This window comes from Entelurus aequoreus, linkage group LG24 (genome assembly GCF_033978785.1).
Source record: "Entelurus aequoreus isolate RoL-2023_Sb linkage group LG24, RoL_Eaeq_v1.1, whole genome shotgun sequence".
NCBI lineage: Eukaryota > Metazoa > Chordata > Actinopteri > Syngnathiformes > Syngnathidae > Entelurus > Entelurus aequoreus.
In genome coordinates this window covers 2,537,738-2,564,403 of record NC_084754.1, presented here as the reverse complement: position 1 = coordinate 2,564,403, position 26,666 = coordinate 2,537,738, and the positions used below count along the sequence as shown (strand labels likewise).

Genomic DNA, 26,666 nt, shown 5'->3' with positions numbered 1-26,666 from the left:
TTCTTCACACAAAATGGGTTGTGCGGCCTACCCACAGTGACTGATCTGTGGTCCGAATAATAATAATAATAATAATAATAATAATAATAATAATAATAAGAGTGTTTTGAGATAAAAGCTGTCTCTCTGCTAAATGTTATGTTTTATATCAAATACCACAGTGACCCCCATGAGATATGCCTAAAACATTTAATTTATTGTTATTATATTAATTCAAAAATAAATCATCAAAAACATGACCAAGCTTGTCCCCAACTAGGCAATAATAATAAAATAAAATAATGTTCAAACGGCGGACATTTAGCTATAAAAGTATGAAAGGGCTGCTGATGGTGTGTTTGACGGTACCGTAGAAGTCCACTTTCCAAGGTGCTGTACATTATTATCACATGACTTCAAAACGTACTGTAGTTGCTAGTGCTGCATTCAATTGTATTGTTTTTATACAATATATCTAAAAGGTATTTTTTCTTTTTACATGTTAAAATGATTTCAATTCACTTCAATGGGAGACGTTGATTTGAGATATAGTCACAGAAACTCGTAAATTGAGGTACTAATGTACTTTGGACTGTATTTTGCAGTACCCAATGTTGTGACCAGTGAAATATACACAACCATTTGTTACAGTACATATACTATAATTAAAAAAGGTACACTTGATCGTCGGTAATTAAGTGTAATCACTTCCTCATCCGATGAAAACAAAGCCACTGCACTCCTTCATCAGGAATGTTATTGAACAGGTTGGTAGCAGGTTTCTACGTACGGTTACTTTCGTTCTCTGTCCAAAGGCCTTCTTCAGCAGGAAGCAATGTCATCCACACTCAATATCCATACACTTAAAGAGTGATGAGGCGACGGCCCGTCACTGAATGTGTCACAAAGGTGCAACGTGGAGGCCGCACACACAGGAGGGGGTTTGGAGGAGGAGAGTAAGCACATGAAAATGCATCCCAACCAAACTACTCCTCACATTTCACCTCAAGATACAGACAGCGGATTTGTTGCCTACGCCGCCGTTATCCCTTTTGTCGTCCTCACCCTGGTTGCATGTGTGGCAGCCTTGGTAAGAACCTGCACCTATCTTCCTCTTTCATGGTCAATCACATGACTGCATCAATGTTTGCGCACCCTCAGGTTCTTTATATCAAAAGGAGAATGAGGTGAGATGTATTTTTTGTTGCTGTACTCACAATGCTTGAAGATTATTCAAGGCCGTCATTCTGGACATTCTTTGCGTCAGGTTAGATGAGCTCCGCCACAGACTGATTCCAGTGTACAGCTACGACCCTGCAGAGGAAGACCATGCCTGGAAACACGGTGCACCGGACAGTGAGGAAGAGCTGGCTGTATGTAATATTTAGCAGCAATAATAACATACTGTATTTTTCGGACTATAAGGCACACTTAAAATCCTTTCATTTTCTCAAAAATCGACAGTGCGCCTTATAACCCGGTGCGCTTAATGTACGGAATAACTCCTGTTGTCATACTAGCCAACCCTCCCGATTTTCCCGGGAGACTCCCGAATTTCACTGCCCCTCCCGAAAATCTCCCGGCCCGTGGCATAGGCCGTATAGGCAAATGCTAAGGGCGCCGTCCATCAGGGGGCGCCACGCCAGTGCCACAAATGTTGGACGGAAAAAAAAAAAAAAAAGTTGGTACTATTATTACTAAATACAAAAAATAATCCCACGTTAATTAAAATGCAAAGTAAAGCCTATTTAATGGAAATATAATTTGTAACAATATTAAACGCCCCCCTTCCCCCCGCACGGTGCGCCCCCTCCCTTCCCGTATCATGACTCTTTTTGGACGTCACCACATCAAAAAATGAACACAAGATGTCAAAACGGCCAAAACTGTCAGGTGCCCGGGGAAGAAAAAAGTGAAAAGAAGAGGAGGAGAAACGAGAAAAAACAGAGGTAGCAGGTAGGTAACGTTAGCCTACATAAAATTATTTGTCTGTTACAGAATGTGATAGTAACCTGGCTTTTTAGCATTAAGCTAATGTTACATGATTCGGCAATTGCTAATCAATAAATAGCTAGTTCTGTTTTAACGTCGGGTTAATATTGTTAGGTAATTACAGTACTCCCACCTTGGAACGGCGTGGCGAAGTTGGGAGAGTGGCCGTGCCAGCAATCTGAGGGTTACTGGTTCAATCCCCACCTTCTACCATCCTAGTCACGTCCGTTGTGTCCTTGAGCAAGACACTTCACCCTTGCTCCTGATGGGCCTGGTTAGCGCCGTGCATGGGAGCTCCCGCCATCAGTGTGTGAATGTGTGTGTGTGAATGGGTGAATGTGGAAAATAGTGTCAAAGCGCTTTGAGTTCCTCAAAAAGGTAGAAAAGCGCTATACAAGTACGACCCATTTACCATTTACCATTTACACTCCTCAGGGACATTTGTATTAGATCTTTTAAGCAGGTGTTTTTTGTTTACATTGTTATTGCCTTCTGGTTAGCTAATGTTTGCCCTGCAGGTAATAGTCACTTTTCCACCCCTTTATATATTAGGTATAGTTGTAAGCCTAGTTGTTAAAGTGCACATCATTAATGTTAATTAAGCAATATCACATGAGAGGGAATGCTGTTTTTTGATTTGAGCACTGCTGTGATTCGGTTAAAGATAATCATAACATAACATTCTCATATAATATGTTAATTTGCTTTCTTTAAGTAAAAAAAAAGGTCAAAGACAAAGCTATTCGGTTTCTTGGGAGTATATACACTTCACTGCCGATGTGGGGGGGCGCCACCTAAAATCTTGCCTAGGGCGCCAGATTGGTTAGGGCCAGGCCTGTCCCGGGGCAACCATTCTCCCGAATTTCTCCCGATTTCCACCCGGACAACAATATTGGGGGCGTACCTTAAAGACACTGCCTTTAACGTTCTCTCTCACCTGAAACCTTCACCCCTTAACAGCCGCATGCTGTCCAGGCGTCCGCTTTTCCTCCATATAAACAGCGTACCGGCCCAGTCACATAATAATGTAGCGTAGGACGGGTTTAACAACGATCTTTACTCGAAGATGTCAAGAAATGCTGACACGTTGTATAAACTTTTAACTGGTTTAATGATAACGCAAGGCATACTTGGTCAACAGCCATACAGGTCACACTGAGGGTGGATGTATAAACAACTTTAACACTGTTACAAATATGCACCACACTGTGAACCCACACCAAACAAGAATGACAAACACATTTCGGGAGAACATCCGCACCGTAACACAACATAAACACTACAGAACAAATACCCAGAACCCCTTGCAGCACTAACTCTTCCGGACGCTACAATAACATCTACGGCTTTTGGAGCTCAGTGCACAATTGCACACACAACAAGAAGGAGACGAAGCACAAGAACAAAAGGAGAGACATGGCGACGAGGAGTAAGAAGAAGAAATACTCTTGCAAGTTCCAAAATGATTGGAAAAAGAATTTCATTTCATCCAGAAAAGCTCGAAGGGAAGGGGTATGCTGCCTGCACCTCAACCCCGCCCCCCAACACCCCCCAACACCCCCATCTCCCGAATTCGGAGGTCCCAAGGTTGCATACTTGCCAACCCTCCCGTTTTTAGCGGGAGAATCCCGGTATTCAGCGCCTCTCCCGACAACCTCCCGGCAGAGATTTTCTCCCGACAAACTCCCGGTATTCAGCCGGAGCTGGAGGCCACGCCCCCTCCAGCTCAATGCGGACCTGAAACTGAGTGGGGACAGCCTGTTCTCACGTCCGCTTTCCCACAAAATAAACAGCTTGCCTGCCCAAAGACGTCATAACATCTAGGGCTTTTATAGAGTGCACAACTGCGCACACAACAAGGAGACGAAGCAGAAAAATGAGGAAATTACAGACATGGCGGCCGAAATGATATACTCATCATGAACGGAGAAGTTAAACAGGACAATACTGCCATCTAATGGATAGCCACTGGAACACTGAAATTCAAGTATTATTTTTTTTCTATGTAAATAAAATAAAAATAAAAATATATATATATAGCTAGAATTCACTGAAAGTCAAGTATTTCATACATATATATATATATATATATATATATATATATATATATATATATATATATATATATATATATATATATATATATATATATATATACATATATATAAATATATACATATATATATATATAAATATATATAAATATATACATATATATATATATATAAGTATATATATACATATATACATATATATATATACACATACATACATACATACATACATACATATATATATATATATATATATATATATATATATATATATATATATATATATATATATATACATACATACATACATACATACATATATATATATATATATATATATATACACACACATACATACATACATACATACATACATACATACATACATACATACATACATACATACATACATATATATATATATATATATATATATATATATATATATATATATATATATATATATATATATATATATATATATGAGATACTCGAGTTGGTGAATTTTAGTTGTAAATAACCACACCCCCAACCACAACCCCCACCCCCAAACCCCCCACCCACCTCCCGATATTGGAGGTCTCAAGGTTGGCAAGTATGCAAGGTTGGCAAGTATGCCTGCTGTGCTCACCGACCTCGAAGCAATTTGGTACATGGTGTAATGATAAGTGTGACCAGTAGATGGCAGTCACACATAAGAGATACGTGTAGACTGCAATACGACGCCAGTAAACATCACCAAAACGTTATATGTTCCATTGAAGATAAAGAACATTACACACGGCACTCAAAAATCTGTCAAAATGTTTTAGTATGACTTTGAAGCCGCACCGCTTGATGGATTGTCGGCCCATTGCGGTACCGTAGTCAGAGATACAAGTGTTACTATGGTGTGTCTATAAGGACCGCAAAATGGCACCCCCAGTATTATACAAAGGCAACTTTTCTTACCTTCTGGTACCTGCTGATCTGTACTTGGGATCTGCATAAGTCCTGAAAATTTGCGCAAGTCCGCCACTGTAGTCCGTGGCGTTGTTGTTGTCGATAAGCTTCTTCTTTTTCTCTATCTTCTTGTTATGGGACATTCATCCTCCGCTGTTGCCATTTCTACTATAAAGTAGTGTAAAGTTGTAACTTATGTCTCGCTATGGAAGCGCTAAAAACTACCGGTGTAGTGCGTTTACATTATTCACCCAAGGCACTTTAGTTACGAGAGAGTTACGGGCGGACGTTTTTTTTTACGGGACACATTTCCGGCGTTGTTGCACCACGGATGAGGAGATGCTGCTCCGTTGTTGATTGAAGTAAAGTCTGAATGTCATTAAAACAGTTAGGTTGAGTCAGGTACTGCTATGTTGGATTAAAAGCATACATGCTTTTAATCCAATATAGCAGTACCACCTCAGAAAACCCTTGGCTCTCCAAGTACCACCATAATGACCAACATTAAAATACAGTAGCATAGTAGGACTAAGTATTCATTAAAAACAAGGCAGAGGTTTTTTATCTAACAAGCATATTCAATATTTTTGGCACAGTTTGAACAGTAACACTGTTAGAATATAGAAAAATTAAACACTGTACTTTAATCAAGTGATTATTTGGCGTACCACTAGATAGAGCGTGCATTCCTCTACAATGCACTGCAATGTAGTATTGCTGCCTGAAGCTGAGCCAATCAGAGGCCACGGTACTGAACAACGCGCTCTGATTGGTTTGTTCTTCTCTAGTGGCCAATATTACTGTAGTATTTATATTTTTTATATATCAGTCCATTTCAGGCCATATTTATGCTTGAAAATACTTAATTTTGGAAAAACTTATTTTAGAATATGCTTTAAAAAAAATATCCCGAAAAAATCTGTGATGTGGTAAATGCCGTAATATTTGCAGCGTGGTGTAGCAAAGGACAACGGTATATTTAAAGGCCTACTGAAAGCCACTACTAGCGACCACGCAGTCTGATAGTTTATATATCAATGATGAAATCTTAACATTGTAACACATGCCAATACGGCCGGGTTAACTTATAAAGTGACATTTTAAATTTCCCGCTAAACTTCCGGTTGGAAACGTCTATGTATGATGACGTATGCGCGTGACGTCACGACGGCAACGGAAGTATTCGTACCCAATGTGTCACCATACAAACTGCTCTGTTTTCATCGAACAATGCCACAGTATTCTGGACATCTGTGTTGGTGAAGCTTTTGCAATTTGTTTAATGAACACTGGAGACTGCAATTAAGAAAGTTGTAGGTGCGATCGGTGTATTAGCAGCGGACTACAGCAACACCAACACCAGGAGGTTGTGTTGTGTTTGAGCAGGATAGCAGACGCGCTACCGTGAGTACAGCTTTGGCTTCCAAACATTTGATCGCTTGCCCGTACGTGCGTGTCGCTATGTGCATGTCACGTACGTAACTTTGGGGAAATATATGTTTCCTTTCCGACTCTGATGGCGGCCGGGGTGTCGTCGAAAGCTACAACGCCCGCCGCTCCCGCTCCGTAGTTAGCTTCAATTGTTAAGCTTCGCCAAGCTGGAAATTATTAACCGTGTATTTACATGTTCATGGTTTAATAGTATTGTTGATCTTCTGTCTATCCTTCCAGTCAGGGATTTATTTATTTTGTTTCTATCTGCATTTGAGACAGATGCTATCACGTTAGCTCAGTAGCTAAAGAGCTTCGCCGATGTATTGTCGTGGAGATAAAAGTCACTGTGAATGTCCATCTCGCGTTCTCGACTCTCATTTTCAAGAGGATATAGTATCCCAGGTGGTTTAAAATACAAATCCGTGATCCACAATAGAAAAAGGAGAGTGTGGAATCCAATGAGCCAGCTTGTACCTAAGTTACGGTCAGAGCGAAAAAAGATACACCCTGCACTGCACTCTAGTTCTTCACTCTAACGTTCCTCATCCACGAATCTTTCATCCTCGCTCAAATTAATGGGGTAATCGTCGCTTTCTCGGTCCGAATCTCTCTCGCTCCATTGTAAACAACGGGGAATTGTGAGGAGTCCTTCCTCCTGTGACGTCACGCTACTTTCGGTACAGGCAAGGCTTTTTTTTTATCAGCGACCAAAAGTTGCGAACTTTATCGTCGTTGTTCTCTACTAAATCCTTTCAGCAAAAATATGGCAATATCGCAAAATGATCAAGTATGACACATAGAATGGATCTGCTATCCCCGTTTGAATAAAAAAAATTCATTTCAGTAGGCCTTTAACATATACAGTATAAAATATTTGTATGTACAATCAAATATTCTACTAAATTATTTAAATGTTCAGACAGTTATTATTTAGAGCTGGCAAACAAAATTATTAAATCAGATACATCACAGAGTTGCAATGGATTAATTTCAATTAATCACAATAATACCGGTAGTCCGTTTTTAATCTATATTAATCATGTTTCATCTTGCATGAGCAGAGACTCAAGAAATAAACAAATATACAGTATATTAATTTTACATGATTATTAAACAACTTTAGCATCTTCATGCCAACAAAAAAGTGTTTTATAAGCAAACAATTGTCCATGTTATTGTGGATCTATTACTCCTTTTGTGTAGATTAATAGTAGCATTTTATTATAATAATGATGATGGATTAATCTGCATGAATGCATTCATTTCCATCATGTTTTCATTTGTAGTATTCATTAGTATTACTGTAACGATACTATTTTGTTAGGTTTTTTTAACCTCATTCAGCAAAATGGCGCTCAGTAAAATGCACTGCAATTCTAAACCAATGCTAACTTCGATTAAAAACATGTTGTTGTTGGGCATTAATAGCTTTCACAAAGGCAGCGTTTCCTTACATCACATCTCATTAGATTGTGCGGGTGTAACTGATGTTGTATGAGAACATTATCAGCTCATCTAGAATGTTCTCCCCTGCAGGAACTGCTGTGCAAGGAGGGAAGATCCACTTATATCAGACCAATGGTGTAATGAGAAACAACAACTACATATTGAAGAGAAAAGAAGGTAAAAATGTGTCAATAATACTTAAGGCATATACATACTATATGGCTACCCAATATGCTCAAAAATATTGGGACGAGGGTTGAAAAATACCAGGAATATTCAAAGTTCATGGAAATTGCTGGGAATATACAGTATGCGGGGAAATCACACTGCAAAAACTGAAATCTAAGTAAGATTAAATATCTCGAATAAGGGTGATATTTGCTTATTTTCTGTCTAAGAGAATTCTTCTCACTAAGCAGATTTTATGTTAGAGTGTTTTACTTGTTTTAAGGGTTTTGGTCCTAAATGATCTCAGTAAGATATTACAGCTTGTTGCTGAGATTTATGAGCTATATTGAGTAAAACATGCTTGAAACTAGAATATCAACTGTTGCAAAGCTGTGTCATCAACACTCACAAGTATAAAACTACTTTTTTAAAGTAATCATTTCTTATTTCAAGCATGAAAAAAAAAAATCATGACTTTGACACAATTGTGTCTGATATGAAAACAGATGACAGCCAAATGGACTTTGCTGTTTTATTTTCAATGAAACAATAGAACATACGTACTCATATAGTAGTGAACTTGTTATTAGTGAAAATATACTTCTTTTTAGACAGTGTTTTTCAACCTTTTTTGAGCCAAGGCACATTTTTTGCGTTGAAAAGATCCGGAGGCACACCACCAGCAGAAATCATAAAAAAACAAAACTCAGTTGACAGTAAAAAGTCGTTGTTGCAGTTGTTGGATATGAATTTAAACCATAACCAAGCATGCATCACTATAGCTCTTGTCTCAAATTAGGTGTACTGTCACCACCTGTCACATCATGCCATGACTTATTTGGAGTTTTTTATGTTTTCCTGTGTGTAGTGTTTTAGTTCTTGTCTTGCGCTCCTTTTTTGGTGGCCTTTTTCTCTTTTTTTGGTATTTTCCTGCAGCAGTTTCATGTCTTCCTTTGAGCGATATTACCCGCATCTACTTTGTTTTAGCGATCAAGAATATTTCAGTTGTTTTTATCCTTCTTTGTGTGGACATTGTTATGTCATGTTCGGATGTACATTCGGATGCTGTCTTTGCTCCACAGTAAGTCTTTGCTGTTGTCCAGCATTCTGTTTTTGCTTACTTTGTAGCCAGTTTCGTTCTGCAAAGCCTTCCCTAAGTTTCACTGCCTTTTCTTAGGGGCACTCACCTTTTGTTTATTTTTGGTTTAAGCATTAGATACCTTTTTACCTGCACGCTGCCTCCCGCTGTTTCCGACATCTACAAAGCAATTAGCTACAGGCTGATATGGAAGAGTATTACATGGTTATGCTGCCGAGCTCTTGACAGCACCGACACTTAACAACAACACACAATTTGCAGACTATAATTACTGGTTTGCAAAAAATATTTTGAACCCAAATAGGTGAAATTAGATAATCTCCCACGGCACACCAGACTGTATCTCACGGCACACTAGTGTGCCGCGGCACAGTGGTTGAAAAACACTGTTTTCAGGTATTTTTGGGTTCATCGAGGTTAGCTAATTTTACTTGTTTTGGAAAGTCTTGACAAGCCAAATGTTCTTGTTCTATTGGCAGATAATTGTGCTTAGTTCAAATAAAATACCCCTAATTTTTGTTTGTTTTTTTCTTGTTTTTGAACACTGACTTTTTGCAGTGCAGTGCAAGTATTAACCAGAAATGTCAGGTTTGCCTGTATAGAAAGCTAAAGGGCAATGCTGAAATGAAAAACTGCATAATCTACTGGGGTATACGTATAGTACACATACAGCAACGTTCTGACAAGACTTGATTCTTGGGGTTTGCTTCTCCGGAAGGCAAAGGAAAATTGGCGCGGGCAAGGCGTGAATTTAAATACATGATTTATTTTTTTAACACTAATAAACTACAAAAAAAAAGGAAGCAAACAAAAGGCGCGCACAAAGGCGGAAATACAAACTTGACTATGAAACAAAAGACGTGCACGTGGGCACAAAAACTATGAACAATAAAACAAAAACACTAACTGTGGCATAAATGAACAAAACTTACTTGGTAAAGAACTGTGACACGACATGGAGCAGAGTGATGAAATAGTGTGAGGACGCCAGGACGAACAACAGAAACAGACAGATTTAAATAGTGACGTGATCAGTGAAAACAGGTGCGTGACTCGAAACGTGAAACAGGTGCGTGACAAGACAGGTGAAAACTAATGGGTGACCATGGAAACCAAACCAAACAAGGAAGTGCAACCAGGAACTAAAAAGAGTCCAAAAAACAAACACATGGCCAAAACAAAAACATGAACAGACATGACACGTTCAAAGCAAGTGTGTCCAAACGTTTTACCGGTGTTAGATGTATTTAAATGAGAAAGAATGCATAAAAAATGTACCATTAAATCACTCAACATGCATATTGATATATGGGTTGTATCATTACATATATTATACTTTTTACACACTATAACACACAAACATATATATATATATATATATATATTTAAAATACTGTAAAACTTTAAACATTTTCTTTTAACAACTCTGGTGTGTCAGCACAGAACCCTGACCTCAACCCTAAAAAACTGTTAGGGGATGAACTACAGTGGCACTACTGTAGCTTGTGAGCAGGCAGGACCTCTCTCATGTCCAAGTTCACTGACCCCCGACCTCACAAATGTTTCACTAGATAAAAGTGACCGCCGACGCGCTCTAACACACGGGTGCCCATTACGTCGATCGCGAGCTACCGGTTGATGGCGGCGGGTGTGTCAATCGATCGCCAGCCAGGTATACAAAAAAATAGACCTAAAAATTAGCGATCATCAATCTTCACCAAGACGTCACTTTGGTCACTTGATTGACATTCACGGCACCCGAGGGTCTTGTGAGATGACACTGGCTGCTGCCAGATCATTATTAAGAAAAAACGACCGACAGGAAGGCGAGAAACACTTTATTTCAAGACTCTCGCGCCGTACCTGCCATCAAAACTCTAAAGACCGACTGCACATTTCCTATCTTCACAATAAAAGCCCTGCTTCATCCTGCCTGCGCTAACAAAATAAGAGTCTCAGAAAGCTAATGCACACAAGCTGGCAAGCTATGGAGTTTGCCGCCAATATATTTCTTGTAAAGTGTATAAAAAGGAGTATGGAAGCTGGACAAATAAGATGGCAAAAAGCAACCACTTCCATGTGGTATTGGACAGAAAGGAGGACTTTTTATCTCCTCCTTTTAGAAAATGTGGACGTTATCATCACTACTGTCTGATTCCAATCAACGCAAGTCATCACAATCAGGTAATACACCAACTTATATTCTTGTCTTCATGAAAGAAAGGAATCTATACGTGTTAAACATGCTTGTATTATCATCAAACACATTTAACTAGTTCACAAAAATGTCTCTTTCATAAATAAATAAATATAAGTTATATAATATGAATGAGGTAGAGCCCCTCCACTTGGTCAATTGAAAAGTAGCTCGCCTGCAGAAAAAGTGTGGGCACCCCTGCTCTAAGATCTTGAGGAAAGTGGAGACATACTTCTCACATTTTCCCTTCCTGTACACGTGGAGCTAATGCTTTTGTCCGTACTGTAAGTGTGCCATAAAAAGTAACAGCTGCACTGCAAAAACTGAAATCTAAGTAAGATTAAATATCTCAAATAAGGGTGATATTTGCTTATTTTCTGTCTAATAAGATAATTATTTTCACTTAGCAGATTTTATGTTAGAGTGTTTTACTTGTTTTAAGTGTTCTGGTCCTAAATGATCTCAGTAAGATATTACAGCTTGTTGCTGAGATTTGATGAGCTATATTGAGTAAAACATGCTTGAAACTAGAATATCAAGTGTTGCAAAGCTGTGTCATCAACACTCACAAGTATAAAACTGCTTTTTCAAAGTAATAATTGCTTATTTCAAGCATGAACAAAAAAATCATGACTTTGACACAATTGTGTCTCATAATTGGGCAAGACACTTCACCCTTGCTCCTGATGGCTGCTGGTTAGCGCCTTGCATGGCAGCTCCCGCCATCAGTGTGTGAATGTGTGTGTGAATGGGTGAATGTGGAAATACTGTCAAAGCGCTTTGAGTACCTTGAAGGTAGAAAAGCGCTATACAAGTATAACCCATTTATCATTTATTTATTAATTAAAACAGATGACAGCCGAATGGACTTTGCGGTTTGATTTTCAATCAAACAAGAGAAAATACGTACTCATATAGTAGTACAGTTGGCACAGTACAGCAAACGGACAGTTAATATTTAAACATTTAACATGTGACATTTCAAACAATTTTTAACAGAAATAGTTCATGCACATTCAGGTAAATTCTTCAAAATTACAATTAAAAAAATTTGTCCGGTGACCGGGCTGTGTAGAATAGACTGTCGAGTTTCAGATGAAAGTTCTCTTTTTCTGGCCATTTTGAGCGTTTAATTGACCCCACAAATGTGATGCTCCAGAAACTCAATCTGCTCAAAGGAAGGTCAGTTTTGTAGCTTCTGTAATGAACTAAACTGTTTTCAGATGTGTGAACATGATTGCACAAGGGTTTTCTAATCATCAATTAGCCTTCTGAGCCAATGAGCAAACACATTGTACCATTAGAACACTGGAGTGATAGTTGCTGGAAATGGGCCTCTATACACCTATGTAGATATTGCACCAAAAAGCAGACATTTGCAGCTAGAATAGTCATTTACCACATTAGCAATGTATAGAGTGTATTTCTTTCAAGTTAAGACTAGTTTAAAGTTATCTTCTTTGAAAAGTACAGTGCTTTTCCTTCAAAAATAAGGACATTTCAATGTGACCCCAAACTTTTGAACGGTAGTGTATATATATATATATATATATATATATATATATATATATATATATATATATATACATATATATATATGTATGCTGTATATATGCACACTAATTGACTGAAAGAGCACGCACAAGGCGCGATGATGTCATGTTATCAATGGAAAAATGCATTTTTAGACAATATGATTTGCCTGAGCGGCTAGGAGACCCCGAGAGTAACAAGCGGTTGCCTTGTTGCCTTTCCATTAAGAACAATAAACTAGTTTTTAGTATAAGTTTGCTGGTTTCAAGAAATGTAATGCAGAGCGCATATCATTATGTCAACATAATGCCACTAGCATTTACTTCATTGAAGAATATTTTTCAACATATTGAGAAAAAAGGTCTCTTTTTTTTCTGTCAAGAAAAGTGCACTTGTTATTAGTGAGAATATACTTATTTTAAAGGTAATTTTGGGTTCATTGAGGTTAGTTAATTTGACTTGTTTTGGAAAGTCTTGACAAACCAAATTTTCTTGTTCTATTGGCAGATAAATTTCCTTAGTTCAAGTAAAATACCCCTCATTTTTGTATTTTTTTTTCTTGTTTTTGAACACCGACTTTTTGTACTAGGTTTCGCTACAGGTGTAGGTCATATTCGAGCTAATTTCAGGCTTCAAATTAGTCACATTAGCGAAAAGTTACCATCAGGGCCGGACCGTGGCATAAACATTACGCGGCTGTCGGGCCACGACCACTACGGGAGCCATATAACGATGGCCTGCGTTTAAGTATGTTTACGTTTCACTTCTGCACGGTGGTGCATTCAAGGAACCTTGCATCATTTTCAAAACAGAGGCGTCACTAGTTTCTAAAGACAGGGGAGGCTTAACGATAGGGGCCCATTGTTGGGCTGCCAAAAAAATATCTGTTTCTCAGCTGTGGTCCGTATGGGCCGCAGCGCTACTCTGTTGTAATACACTTTTTTTTACCACTTGTGGCAGTAATGACAATTATCAAACCAGAGGGGTGTAGAAAGAGAGGAAGGCCAACCAAACAACAGGCGCCATGACTGCTACCAAGGACATGGGCGGATGTGTCCGGATGCATGCAATTGCTGTCAATTTGACGTTATAAACCACAATAATACGTCTATGAATATTTTTAAGCATTCTCTAGCTCAGTGTTTTTCAACCACTGTGCCGCGGCACACTAGTGTGCTGTGATATACAGTCTGGTGTGCCGTGGGAGAATATGTAATTTTACCTATTTGGGTTAAAAATATTTTTTTCAAACCAGTAATAATAATCTGCAAATGTGTCGGTGCTGTTTAGAGCTAGGCAGAGTAACCGTGTAGTACTCTTCCATATCAGTAGGTGGCAGCAAGTAGCTAATTGCTTTGTAGATGTCGGGAACATGGTTTGTCGTGATCACAATATGCAGACGACAGCCTGCAGGTCAAAATGTATCTAATGCTTAAACCAAAAATAAACAAAAGGCGAGTGCCGCTAAGAAAAAGCATTGAAGTTTAGGGATGGCTATGCAAAACGAAACTAAAACTGAACTGGTTGCAAAGTAAACAAAAACGGAATGCTGGACGACAGTAAAGACTTACAGTGTGTGGAGCAGACGGGGTCCACAAAGTACATCCAAACATGACATGACAATCAACAATATCCCCGCAAAGAAGGATAGCGACAACTTAAATAGCCTTGATTGCTAAAACAAAACAGGTGCAGGGAATAGTGCTCAAGGAAGACATGAAACTGCTACAGGAAAATACCAACAAAACATGAAAAGCCACCAAAATAGGAGCGCAAGACAAGAAATAAGACACCACACACAGGAAGACACCAAAAAACTCCAAATAAGTCACAGCGTGATGTGACAGTACTTAGAGACAAGTATAGTGATGCATGGTTGGTTATGGTTTAAATTCATATTCAACAATTGCGACAACAACTTTTTATTGTCAATATCGAGTTCTAATTTTTTAATGATTTCTGCTGGTGGTGTGCCTTCGGATTTTTTCAATGAAAAAAATGTGCCTTTGCTCAAAAAAGGTTGAAAAACACTGCTCTAGCTCCTAAACTTACAATAAAACATGGTTTTATTTCGTAAAATTATAATTTTTGCGGCCGTATTTGACGCACTCTGCTGCTACATTCCTGCAGTGTTTCATGACCAACAGGCACTCCAACACACACCCAACAGAGCAATAAACTTATACAAAAAATATACAAAACGACCCAAAAGAATAATACTCATTTTGCCAAAATCTTCATTAGCTTCGGACCAACAATGACGAAGAAGTTGTGACTTTTGTGTGAAGTATGTCAACTGTGGTGTCGGCCTCCAATGTATTCGTAATCACTGTGTGTGTCACTCATGATGTATTATTAGAACTCATCTTTCTTTTTTGTAACATGCTAAGTATATAAGTGTACTTTCGTAGTAATTTCCCCATATTTCTGCACAATAACTCAGATATGATAACACTGGCGAGCAGTAGAGAACATGAAAGGATTTTTGGTCCAGGACATTTTTGCTTTATTCATTATTGACGTATTTCTTGCCACTTTATGTTGTATATTTTCTATAAGATTTTCAGTTCATTTTCTAATCCATTGCTACACCAAAAAAATGTTTTCTTTTCCTCGGTTTCCCCATCTATTTGGGTTTGACTTTCTCTTCTGCTGTTACCGAATTGCATCGTTTTAGTTTTACTGAGATTTAAAGAGTTGTGTCAAACCATCTCTTAAATTCACTGATTTCTTCTGTAAATATTTGTATTAGCTTCAAAGTTTGTAGTCACTTTTGACCAATCATAGAGGAGATCGCCTGAAACCGAGTCGGCCATACTCTCTTTATTTGTCTCCAGCAAACAGATGAAGTCAGGAGCTAAATCACAGAAAAGTTTCTTCAGTTCAAAAATGATGACTAAAGTGGTGAAGCTGTATTTTCATTTGCACTTTCATTTTATTGACAGTTGAGTTAAGAAACATATTCATTAAATGTATTTATTTTAGCACAACATAATTGTACGTACATGTATTTTTTGTCAGTTATTTATGAGTCCCTTCTTATGCGGTATATTTGGTTAGTACTTATTTTCTAATCAGCTTGACCTAAGCCTAAGGTTTATGTGTTGATAAATAATCATCTTTGTGATTAACACATAGTTTCATATCATTTGACATATCAAGTAAACTTTGATATGATTATTTACTAAAAGTAAAATCAGGAGTAAAATGACTAATTTAGTGGTAATATTTGAGTGGGCACAGGCCCCTCTGTAGTGGAAAAGTTGGGCCCTGAGGTCAAAAAGGTTAAGAATGTCTGTCTTAGGTGATGCACTAATAATAATAATGATAATTATAATAATAATTTATTATTATATTAAAATTATTATTATCCACTAATGATAACCATACAGTAGGGAAGGGATTTATATGTCCCTATTCCTGGGTGGATCTTGCATAAAAGAAAAAGGGGGTTATTATTTTGCAATGCAGTCTGCTAAAAAATATGGAAAGCGCCACTCTACATAGCAAATGACGCAGTTGTCAAAGTTGGAATTGCCACAAAAAAAGCACTCTATTGCCATCTGGTGGCTACAGTGGGTAGGACACAGGTGTCAAACTCAAGGCCCGTGAAAGCTTGGAAATAATATGCACCAATTAAGTACTTTATCTTTCTTTCTTTTTCTATTTTGACAAAAAAAAAAACATGTACTACATGCAGTTATATACCTTTTAAATGTTGTCTATCTAATAATGCAACAGATATTATATTATCCAAACATTTCTGGGGTAAAAAAAACATACACAAATATCTACTTAGTCTCATGATTTCAAAGCAAGTTATCCATCAAATTGTACATATATACACTACCGTTCAAAAGTTTGGGGTCACATTGAAATGTCCTTATTTTTCAATGAAGATAACTTTAAACTAGTCTTAACTTTAAAGAAATACACTCTATACATTGCTAATGTGGTAAATGACTATTCTAGTTGCAAATGTCTGCTTTTTGGTGCAATATCTACATAGGTGTATAGAGGCCCATTTCCAGCAACTATCACTCCAGTGTTCTAATGGTACAATGTGTTTGCTCATTGGCTCAGAAGGCTAATTGATGATTAGAAAACCCTTGTGCAATCATGTTCACACATCTGAAAACACTTTAGCTCGTTACAGAAGCTACAAAACTGACCTTCCTTTGAGCAGATTGAGTTTCTGGAGCATCACATTTGTGTGGTCAATTAAACGCTCAAAATGGCCAGAAAAAGACAACTTTCATCTGAAACGCGACAGTCTATTCTTGTTCTTAGAAATGAAGGCTATTCCACAAAATTGTTTGGGTGACCCCAAACTTTTGAACGGTAGTGTATATATATATTTTTAAAAACAGCTTGGTCTTCAGAATCCTACCCTAAAAAAACTGTGGCACCATTTTTACACTTACAGTAATACACTGTGAAAACAGCAACCATCTTTTTTATGCCAAAAAAACCCAACAAAAACTGGCAGATCGATCACCAGAATTTTACAGTAAAATAGAGTGACCATTTTACTGTAAATTTTATGGTAAAATTCTGCTACTTTTTTGGACCGCAAAATCTACAGATTTTTTTTTTTTCTTACAGTGTAGGTCAAATACACATTTACTAATCAAATGCACAGGTAATGGTGTGACAATATTATGCGGCTAATCCTTATAAATGTAGGTTTCTTTTATTCCTGTTAAAGTGGCCCTCAATGAAAAGGAGTGTGACACCCCTGGCTTAGGATATACTTTTACTTATATACCGTCAAGTTTGTCCAATTAAATCAGTGGTTCTTAACCTGGGTTCGATGGAACCCTAGGTGTTCGGTGAGTCGGCCTCAGGTGTTCGGCAGAGCCTCCGCCGCGGAGGTGAACACACACCCGACTCATCGTGTAAACAAAAACTTCTCCCTGTCGGCGTATTATGGATACCCCCAAACAATGTTCCCTCTAATTTTCCACATAAACACAAAAACTCCTTGAGCATTCAGTGGAGCACATGTGAGCGACGTCAGACTTGCACATGCACTGTGGTCACACCTGGAGCACACCTGTCCCAAACCTGACTAAATAACTAAATACATGTTTTACTATTATAATGAAATGACAGCAGTCATTTCCATGAGATTATTTTCTAATGCAAGTGTTTTGGCTCACTTACAATGACCAGGCCCGGCCCTAACCAATCTGGCGCCCTAGGCAAGATTTTAGGTGGCGCCCCCCCACATCGGCAGTGAAGTGTATATACTCACAAGAAACCGAATAGCTTTGTCTTTGTCCTTTTTTTTTTTACTTAAAGAAAGCAAATTAACAATCAGAATAGTTAACAAGATCAAAAAAAATATGGATAAATAAATGAATACAAAAAATAAAAAATGAATATATGAAATACAATATTTTTTACATACATAAACACAAAATAAAACGTGTCAACAAGTTGCATAAAATAAATTAAAAATACAATATAAATAAGGCACTGCACAAAACAAGATATCAAACCAGTATGACTTTAACAACTATATTACAAAAAAAGGGGATCCTACAGAGTTCTCTATTTGTGCTTTTTAATATTGCATTAACTAGAATGACTTACAAATTACTGTACACCAGGGAGTACTGTAATTACCTAACGTTACATTATTATTTTCCATAACAATTTAGCCCCCTCCACAATATTAACCCGACGTTAAAACAGAACTAGCTATTTATTGATTAGCAATTGCCGAATCATGTAACATTAGCTTAATGCTAAAAAAGCCAGGTTACTATCACATTCTGTAACGGACAAATAATTTCATGTAGGCTAACGTTACCTGCCTGCTACCTCTGTCTTTTTCTCGTTTCGCCTCTTCTTTTCTCTTTTTTTCTTCCCTGGGCACCTGACAGTTTTGGCCGTTTTGACATCTTGTGTTGATTTTTTGATGTGGTGACGTCCAAAAAGAGTCATGACACGGGAAGGGAGGGGGCGCACCGTGCCGGGGGAGGGGGGGCGTAATGTAACAAATAATATTTCTATTAAATAGGCTTTACTTTGCATTTTAATTAACGTGGGATTATTTTATGTATTTAGAAATAAAAGTACCAACTTTTTTTTTTTTTTTCTTTCCTCCAACATTTGTGGCACTGGCGTGGCGCCCCCTGATGGACGGCGCCCTTAGCATTTGCCTATACGGCCTATGCCACGGGCCGGCCCTGACAATGACTATAACATATTGTTTTTCATGAGCTGTGTACTAGTATTATATGTCTGGGTGGGGGGGGTCCTGCTTTGTAAATTATGTGTACCCCTTTCAGATACCGCATTTAGTTCCCACTAAAACATTCACATGTTGCACAATGAGATGTAAACATGGGATTATGTGTACATTCCTGTAACTTTCTGTTTGTAAAATATACCTTTATTAGTATTTATTTAATATTTATATTAATATTTAAATTATATAATCATTTTATGATTACAGTTCGGGTTCGGTGAATGCGCATATGAAACTGGTGGTGTTCGGTACCTCAAACAAGGTTAAGAACCACTGAATTAAATAGAGCAAAAACACACATCCAGTGGGGTTTGTGCAGCTTGTGTGTGCCATGGTGTATAAATTACCTTCAAACACACCTGTTGCTGCTTGCTAATCAGTAGCTGGGTAGCTATTTGGACCTCTGAAGCACATCACACCTCCAAGGGGCCTATCACACAGAAATGGGAGCAGAAAGAAACCGAAGGTGAACAACACACATGTCTTAACCTGCCGCTTTAACGTTAACACAAGGTGTGACGTCGTTGCAGCCTGACCTCCATCCTGGTGACCGCAGCCCTGCTCCTCCCAGTGCTGAGCCTGGACACCCTGCTGTGTTACTTCTGCCCCCTGCAGCCCAAAGAGGGGTCGTGTGCCAACATCACCACCCAATGTGTGCCCGGCCAGCGCTGCGCCGCCTCCAAGGGTTACTACGGCGCCTTCCACGCACTGTCCTCCCAGGGCTGCGTGGACGCCGAGCTCTGCGGCGCCCGTCAGGTGGTCTCCTACAGGGGGGTGGAGTTCCGAGTGACGCACCGCTGCTGCTGCAGGGACAAGTGCAACATGGCGGCGGAGTCTGAGGCCGTCCTGAAGATGCTGCTGGGGATGATGACAAAACGGGCGCAGTACTCCAACATCACCCGTGCTCTCAGGGAGCAGATCTGGGGGTCGTGTGCGAACACAAGCGCCTCCGCTTTGTAGGCGCTTGCGGGACTATAAGGGGAGGCCCTTTTAGCCACAGTCCCTCACCTTTGTCTCGTCACATTGTTTGTTTTAGCAAGGATCACAACCACCATGTGGGTTTTATTGCTCCAGAGAGTTTTGTCAGACCTCCTGGAAAAAAGCAAATAAATGCAACATGTTGAATCTCCCCCTTTGCTGTGTGTAGAGATTTCAATCAGGTGTGTGAAGGCGTGGCCTACAACATAAGACTTGCAGTCAGCGGTGCAGTCGGACTTGATGAAGACAAGCTCTGTAAAGCTTTGCTTTCTCAACGAAAAGTCCAAACCTCCGACAAGAATATGTAAGTTTTGATATGGTCACTTTTAAAGACAACACGGTAATGGAGGAAACATTCACACCTGAGTGCAAAACGCACATTTAGCCAACTGTTTAATTGATTGACACAATCAAGTTGGGGAATGGAGAGTTTATTTCTGAAGAAGAAATGTCTGCTTTGTGAAAAAAAATCACGTGATCCATATAAAAAAAATGGGAAGTCATGATAACTTGCAAAGAACAAAAGAAAGTATTGTCTGCTTTTTCAGTATTTTTGAGGGGTCAATTTGTTTTTCTTCATTAGCACAATCTAATTCACCTGTGTGTCTATATAAATCAATATGTTGACATTTTTAAGGTTCTTTAAGTGTTTTTAAATTTCATCTCGGCACTCCCAAAATGGACACTGATGATAGTAATTTAAACATTTTAACATTATCTACTAAACGGGACCTTTATTTGGACCATGAAATAGCACTAGCCAGATGCATAGCTATACTACAAGTCCCAGAATGCACTGCAATGACAGTTTTCTCTACCTTTTTAATTATTGATTGTATAGGGCTCAAAATGGTACGTAATCTTGTAATCTTTTGGGTTTTTTTGCTGCTTTTGAACCCTATTTGTAATTAGCACTTATGTTTACATAAAGTTTAATTGGTGATTGTATGTCCCTAATTGGTAGGGGTGGTTAAAAAAAATCTAAATATTTATTCATTTGGACTCTATATCTGTTCATATCTATTGTTTGGTAGCCTGTTTTGAAAATATTTTATTGCCATACAATTATATATATGTTGCGAGAATCTGTTTAAATCAAGAATCATGTTCAATTGAGAATTGAATCATGAGTTGTAAGATTCACAGCTGTACTAATTAGTGGTCTACAATTTAGATTGGAAACGAGCTACCAGGCTTTTTCTCTGAAGTTTCGTAAAAGAAAACAACACATTGCTATTTTGCCGAAACGATCTTGTTCAGTTATCCCCCTGCCCAGTGTGAATCAGTGTTGCCCGATGGGAATTAACAAATTACCAGACACTTAAAATGATCACACTTTGAGGAAAAGTATTGATTTAGGACCCTTTGCTACATTAAAAACTGTATAGTATAGCTCACAGGTGTCAAACTCAAGGCCCTAGGGGCCACATCTGGCACTACCGCATTTTATGTGGCCAGGAAAAGCCTGGCAATAATATGCGTCAAAGTATTTCATATTAGAACCCGAAAAATTGCAGGTGTCGTGTGCAATTGCATATCTTTTGAACTTCAGTATCTGAAAATGCAAATATATATTATCATATACAGCAGGAGTTCTTAACCTTTCTCGCCTCGGGGCCCAACTTTTCCACTACAAAGGGGCCTGGAGCCCACACAAATATTAACATTGACTTGGTAATCTTACTGTTGTAGTCAATTATATCTAACCTACTTTCAGTTTACAACTTTTTCAAATTTGATGAAAGTATGTGTTAATTACATAAATGATCAATGTTTAGGTCAGGCTGATTACAATAAGAAATACTAATAAAATAAATGGAACCAGCGCTAGAAAATGGATGGATGGATATACTGCAAAGGAAGGGACTCATAAAAACTAAAAATGTAATTTATATATGTACAATGAATTAACAATTACTGAAAATGTGTTTCTTAATTACATGGTCAATAAGATTAAAGTGCAAATGAGGATACAGCTTCACCAATATAGTCATAATTTTTGCGCTGAAGAAACGTCTTTATGCTTTTAGCTCCAGGCTTCTTCTGTCTGTTTGATATTGTCATTACTGCCGCAAGTGGTGGAAAAGTGTATTACAACGGAGTACCCTGAGCCTATATGGACCACAGCTGAGAAACGGATATTTTTTGCTGAACGTCTGGGGGGCGCTTGCGGCCCAAAAATGGGCCTTATGGTTAAAAAACACTAATATACAATTTTCCAAACTTTTTTGTTAAAATAAACACAAACATTTAAAAAATCTGCTTTTTACCTTGCCTTGTGATTTCAAAGCACAGGCTTCTGGGTAGTAACATGAGTATACATTTTATATTCACGGCCATTTTAGGGCAGCTTATGAATTGATTAACGTGGACCCCGACTTAAACAAGTTGAAAAACTTATTCGGGTGTTACCATTTAGTGGTCAATTGTATGGAATATGTACTGTACTGTGCAATCTACTAACAAAAGTTTCAATCAATCTGTAACTGCGATTAGGCCCTCCAATTAAAAATGAGTATGACAACCCTGGTATAGATGACTGCATTTTTACCTCTTTAAAGTACCAGCACCAATGGAGGGATGGGTAAATATGCCATTGGCAGAATATACCAGAAGGGCTCATGTTATCGAACATTGAGGTTTTTGTAGTTATTGATTATGCAGAGGGGGAACTCATCGCACAAATAACAATTATTGTACATCTGACAACGCAGGCGTGCATCAAGTTGATACAGTAGCCTCGACGGGTCAAAAAGTGCTGCATTGTAAGGGTAGATCTTAGAATGATTTACAATATGCTATCTAATTAAGATTACTCTAACACAGGGGTCACCAACGTGGTGCCCACGGGCACCAGGTAGCCCGTAAGGACCAGATGAGTAGCCCGCTGGCCTGTTCTAAAAATAGCTCAAATAGCAGCATTTACCAGTGAGCTGCCTCTATTTTTTAAATTGTATTTATTTACTAGCAAGCTGGTCTCGCTTTGCCCGACATTTTATTCTAAGAGACAAAACTCGAATAGAATTTGAAAATCCAAGAAAATATTTTAAAGACTTGATCTTCACTTGTTTAAATAATTTCATACATTTTTTTACTTTGCTTCTTATAACTTTCAAAAAGACAATTTTAGACAAAAAATACAACCTTAAAAATGATTTTAGGATTTTTAAACACATATACCTTTTTACCTTTTAAATTCCTTCCTCTTCTTTCCTGACAATTTAAATCAATGTTCAAGTAAATTATTTTTTTTAATTGTAAAGAATAATAAATACATTTTAATTTAATTCTTCATTTTAGCTTCTGTTTTTTCGACGAAGAATATTTGTGAAATATTTCTTCAAACTTATGATTAAAATTCAAAAAAATTATTCTGGCAAATCTAGGAAATCTGTAGAGTCAAATTTAAATCTTATTTCAAAGTATTTTGAATTTCTTTTAAAATTTTTGTTCTGGAAAATCTAGAAGAAATAATGATTTGTCTTTGTTAGAAATATAGCTTGGTCCAATTTGTTATATATTCTAACAAAGCGCAGATTGGATTTTAACCTATTTAAAACATTTCATCAATATTCTAAAATTAATCTTAATCAGGAAAAATGACTAATGATGTTCCATAAATTATTTTTTAAATTTTTTCAAAAACATTCGAATTAGCTAGTTTTTCTCTTCTTTTTTTCGGTTGAATTTTGAATTTTAAAGAGTCGAAATTGAAGATAAACTATGTTTAAAAATTTAATTGTCATTTTTTTTGTGTTTTCTCCTCTTTTAAACCGTTCAATTAAGTCTAAATATCATTAATTATTAATAATAACATAGAGTTAAAGGTAAATTGAGCAAATTGGCTATTTCTGGCAATTTATTTAAGTGTGTATCAAGCTGGTAGCCCTTCGCATTAATCAGTACCCAAGAAGTAGCTCTTGCTTTCAAAAAGGTTGCTGACCCCTGCTCTAACAGGTGGTCCCTGAGAGCGTATTTTAAAAGTATGGTCATATTTCAGGATCAATATAGATTGTGTACAAAATGTTGCTTGACCTCTTGTCTGCTTCACTGCATGCAACTTTAAAGACATTTTAAATAGTTTGTGCCATAAATTACCTGTAAGTTTGAAGTATATAATCTTGTCTCTTGATGTAGGCTGACCTTGTCGCAGCTCCTGCACGCCGCCGTGTTCTTCTACCTCGTGCCCTGTCTGCTCTGCGGCAACCTGCGCTGCTTTTACAGGCCCATCCTGGAAAAGGAGGTCAAATACGGGCACGTTGTGACAGAATGCCGGCCGGATGAAGTGTGCTTCAAAGCGGAGGGTCGCTTCGGCAACTACAGCGCCCTGTCGGCCAGCGGTTGCATGCCAAGGAAGAATTGCAGATGGAATCATGAGCTCCCCTACAAAGGAGTCGTCTTCACAATAAGCTATAAATGCTGCAACCGGCTATATTGCAACGCCTGTGTGGGCCTCAAAGCCAACACTTTCTCCATCGCTCTTACACTTGCGACTATTGTTGTGGTCGCCAGCTAACGCCTATACTGGACATGAGCATCATATAATGTTTGTGTCAGGTGGAAAAATAATAGTCTGAAGACACTGAGCTGCAAATAGGGATATTTTAACTGTTTTAGATTGTGCCTTTTATTGAAATTAAAGCTTTTAATAAAATATTGTCATCTTTTTGTTGAAAAAAAAAAAAAAAAAAAGACCAATTAACACTGTTGTGTACGCTTGTACTTTGTATGAGACGGGCGCTTGTACCTGTTGGTCTTTATTTGGTAACTTCCGCCCTCCCACGCAGGCATCGCTCACTGCCCATACATTACATCTCCCCACTTTAACTAATTGTTTGCGCCACATAAAACATATAGACAGTGATATGCATTAGGTAAACTTGTTTAAAGGCCTACTGAAAGCCACTACTAGCGACCACGCAGTCTGATAGTTTATATATCAATGATGAAATCTTAACATTGCAACACATGCCAATACGGCCGGGTTAACTTATAAAGTGACATTTTAAAATTCCCGGGAAATATCCGGCTGAAACATCGCGGTATGATGACGTATGCGCGTGACGAAGTCAGAGTAACGGAAGTTATGGTACCCCGTAGAATCCTATACAAAAAGCTCTGTTTTCATTTCATAATTCCACAGTATTCTGGACATCTTTTGCAATTTTTTAATGAACAATGAAGGCTGCAAAGAAGACAGTTGTAGGTGGGATCGGTGTATTAGCAGCGGACTACAGCAACACAACCAGGAGGACTTTGTTGCCGCGCTAGCCGCCGACCTCACCTTGACTTCCTACGTCTCCGGGCCGCCAAACGCATCGGGTGAAGTCCTTCGTCCTTCTGCCGATCGCTGGAACGCAGGTGAGCACGGGTGTTGATGAGCAAATGAGGGCTGGCTGGCGTAGGTGGAGAGCTAATGTTTTTAGCATAGCTCTGTGCAGTCCGGTTGCTAAGTTAGCTTCAATGGCGTCGTTAGCACAGCATTGTTAACCTTCGCCAGCCTGGAAGGCATTAACCGTGGATTTTTGCATGTCCACGGTTTAATAGTATTGTTGACTTTCTATCTATCCTTCCAGTCAGGGGTTTATTTCTTTTGTTTCTATATGCAGTTAAAGCAAGATGCTATCACGTTAGCTCGTAGCTAAAGCATTTCGACGATGTATTGTCGTGGAGATAAAAGGCACTGAATGTCCATTTCGCGTTCTCGACTCTCATTTTCAAGAGGATATAGTATCCCAGGTGGTTTAAAATACAAATCCGTGATCTACAATAAAAAAAGGAGAGTGTGGAATCCAATGAGCCAGCTTGTACCTAAGTTACGGTCAGAGCGAAAAAAGATACGTCCATCACTGCCTCTCAAGTCATTCACTGTAACGTTCCTCGTCTACGAATCTTTCATCCTCGCTCAAATTAATGGGGTAATCATCACTTTCTCGGTCCGAATCTCTCTCGCTCCATTGTAAACAACGGGGAATTGTGAGGAATACTAGCTCCTGTGACATCACGCTACTTCCGCTACAGGCAAGGCTTTTTTTTATCAGCGAGCAAAAGTTGCGAACTTTATCGTCGATTTTCTCTACTAAATCCTTTCAGCAAAAATATGGCAATATCGCGAAATGATCAAGTATGACACATAGAATGGATCTGCTATTCCCGTTTAAATTTTAAAAAATCATTTCAGTAGGCCTTTAAACCCCAAAACTCTCTGACTGAATCAATTGACATATCATTCACATTTTACATATTCATTACTTTTCTTTCCTTTTTTTTTTTGTAGTTCGTCTTTATTTGGTAACTTGCGCAAGCATCGCTCCCTGCCCATACAATAACTGTAATGTAGGTACATTATGTAATGTAGGTGTAATGTAATCACTACAGGTGATTGCACCTACTGTATAGTGTGACGTTTGCGAACAGATCAATTATTTTGAATGCGGTCCCCTCCAAGGTTTCTCATTGTCATCCCATCCATCCATCTTCTTCCGCTTATCCGAGGTCGGGTCGCGGGGGCAGCAGCCTAAGCAGGGAAACCCAGACTTCCCTCTCCCGGGGGATCCCGAGGCGTTCCCAGGCCAGCCGGGAGAC

General features: G+C 38.4%; 3 protein-coding genes and 1 long non-coding RNA gene across 13 annotated transcripts in view; 3 read left to right on the top strand and 1 right to left on the bottom strand.

Moving 5' to 3' along the window:
* The window catches only part of pik3c2g (phosphatidylinositol-4-phosphate 3-kinase catalytic subunit type 2 gamma), a 94,590-nt gene extending 74,378 nt beyond the window's left edge, over window positions 1–20,212 (bottom strand). Inside the window, exons 1-5 of one of the 9 annotated variants that reach the window (XM_062035625.1) lie at window positions 19,640–20,212; window positions 19,451–19,533; window positions 1,197–1,312; window positions 984–1,114; window positions 770–871 (exon numbers count right to left, since the gene is read on the bottom strand). Coding sequence is in view for 4 of the 9 variants with exons in the window: in XM_062035618.1 (XP_061891602.1) it covers window positions 1,197–1,234 (38 nt within the window). In the remaining 5 variants the exon portion in view is untranslated. Of the gene's footprint in view, window positions 1–769; window positions 1,313–19,450; window positions 19,582–19,639 lie in introns of those variants that run through there. The other 8 variants (XM_062035627.1, XM_062035626.1, XM_062035623.1 and 5 more) reach the window with 8 other exon arrangements.
* Window positions 1–26,666, top strand: part of LOC133641699 (uncharacterized) — a 526,583-nt gene that overhangs the window by 16,000 nt on the left and 483,917 nt on the right. The window lies entirely within an intron of this gene.
* LOC133641696 (protein Bouncer-like) lies at window positions 856–20,232 on the top strand. 2 transcript variants are annotated; one of them, XM_062035636.1, is made up of 5 exons: window positions 856–1,069; window positions 1,141–1,166; window positions 1,247–1,352; window positions 7,938–8,024; window positions 19,634–20,232. In XM_062035636.1, the coding sequence occupies exons 3-5, from the start codon at window positions 1,309–1,311 to the stop codon at window positions 20,061–20,063; spliced, it is 561 nt and encodes a 186-aa protein (XP_061891620.1). In that variant the 5' UTR covers window positions 856–1,069; window positions 1,141–1,166; window positions 1,247–1,308; the 3' UTR covers window positions 20,064–20,232. The 2 variants fall into 2 exon arrangements, with proteins under 2 accessions (XP_061891620.1, XP_061891621.1); XM_062035637.1 differs by lacking the exons at window positions 856–1,069; window positions 1,141–1,166; window positions 1,247–1,352; window positions 7,938–8,024 and adding an exon at window positions 19,421–19,569.
* bncr (bouncer) lies at window positions 20,153–24,740 on the top strand. The gene is made up of 2 exons (XM_062035639.1): window positions 20,153–20,385; window positions 24,219–24,740. Coding segments are annotated over exons 1-2 (381 nt in total). The 5' UTR covers window positions 20,153–20,383; the 3' UTR covers window positions 24,598–24,740.

What these genes read in the sequence shown, in the direction of transcription:
- LOC133641696 (XM_062035636.1), top strand. Translation starts at nt 1,309, where the DNA reads ATGCCTGGAAACACGGTGCACCGGACAGTGAGGAAGAGCTGGCT. An exon ending in ACAGTGAGGAAGAGCTGGCT is followed by an intron (nt 1,353 to 7,937) that starts GTATGTAATATT and finishes TCTCCCCTGCAG; the next exon opens with GAACTGCTGTGCAAGGAGGG. An exon ending in CATATTGAAGAGAAAAGAAG is followed by an intron (nt 8,025 to 19,633) that starts GTAAAAATGTGT and finishes ACGTCGTTGCAG; the next exon opens with CCTGACCTCCATCCTGGTGA.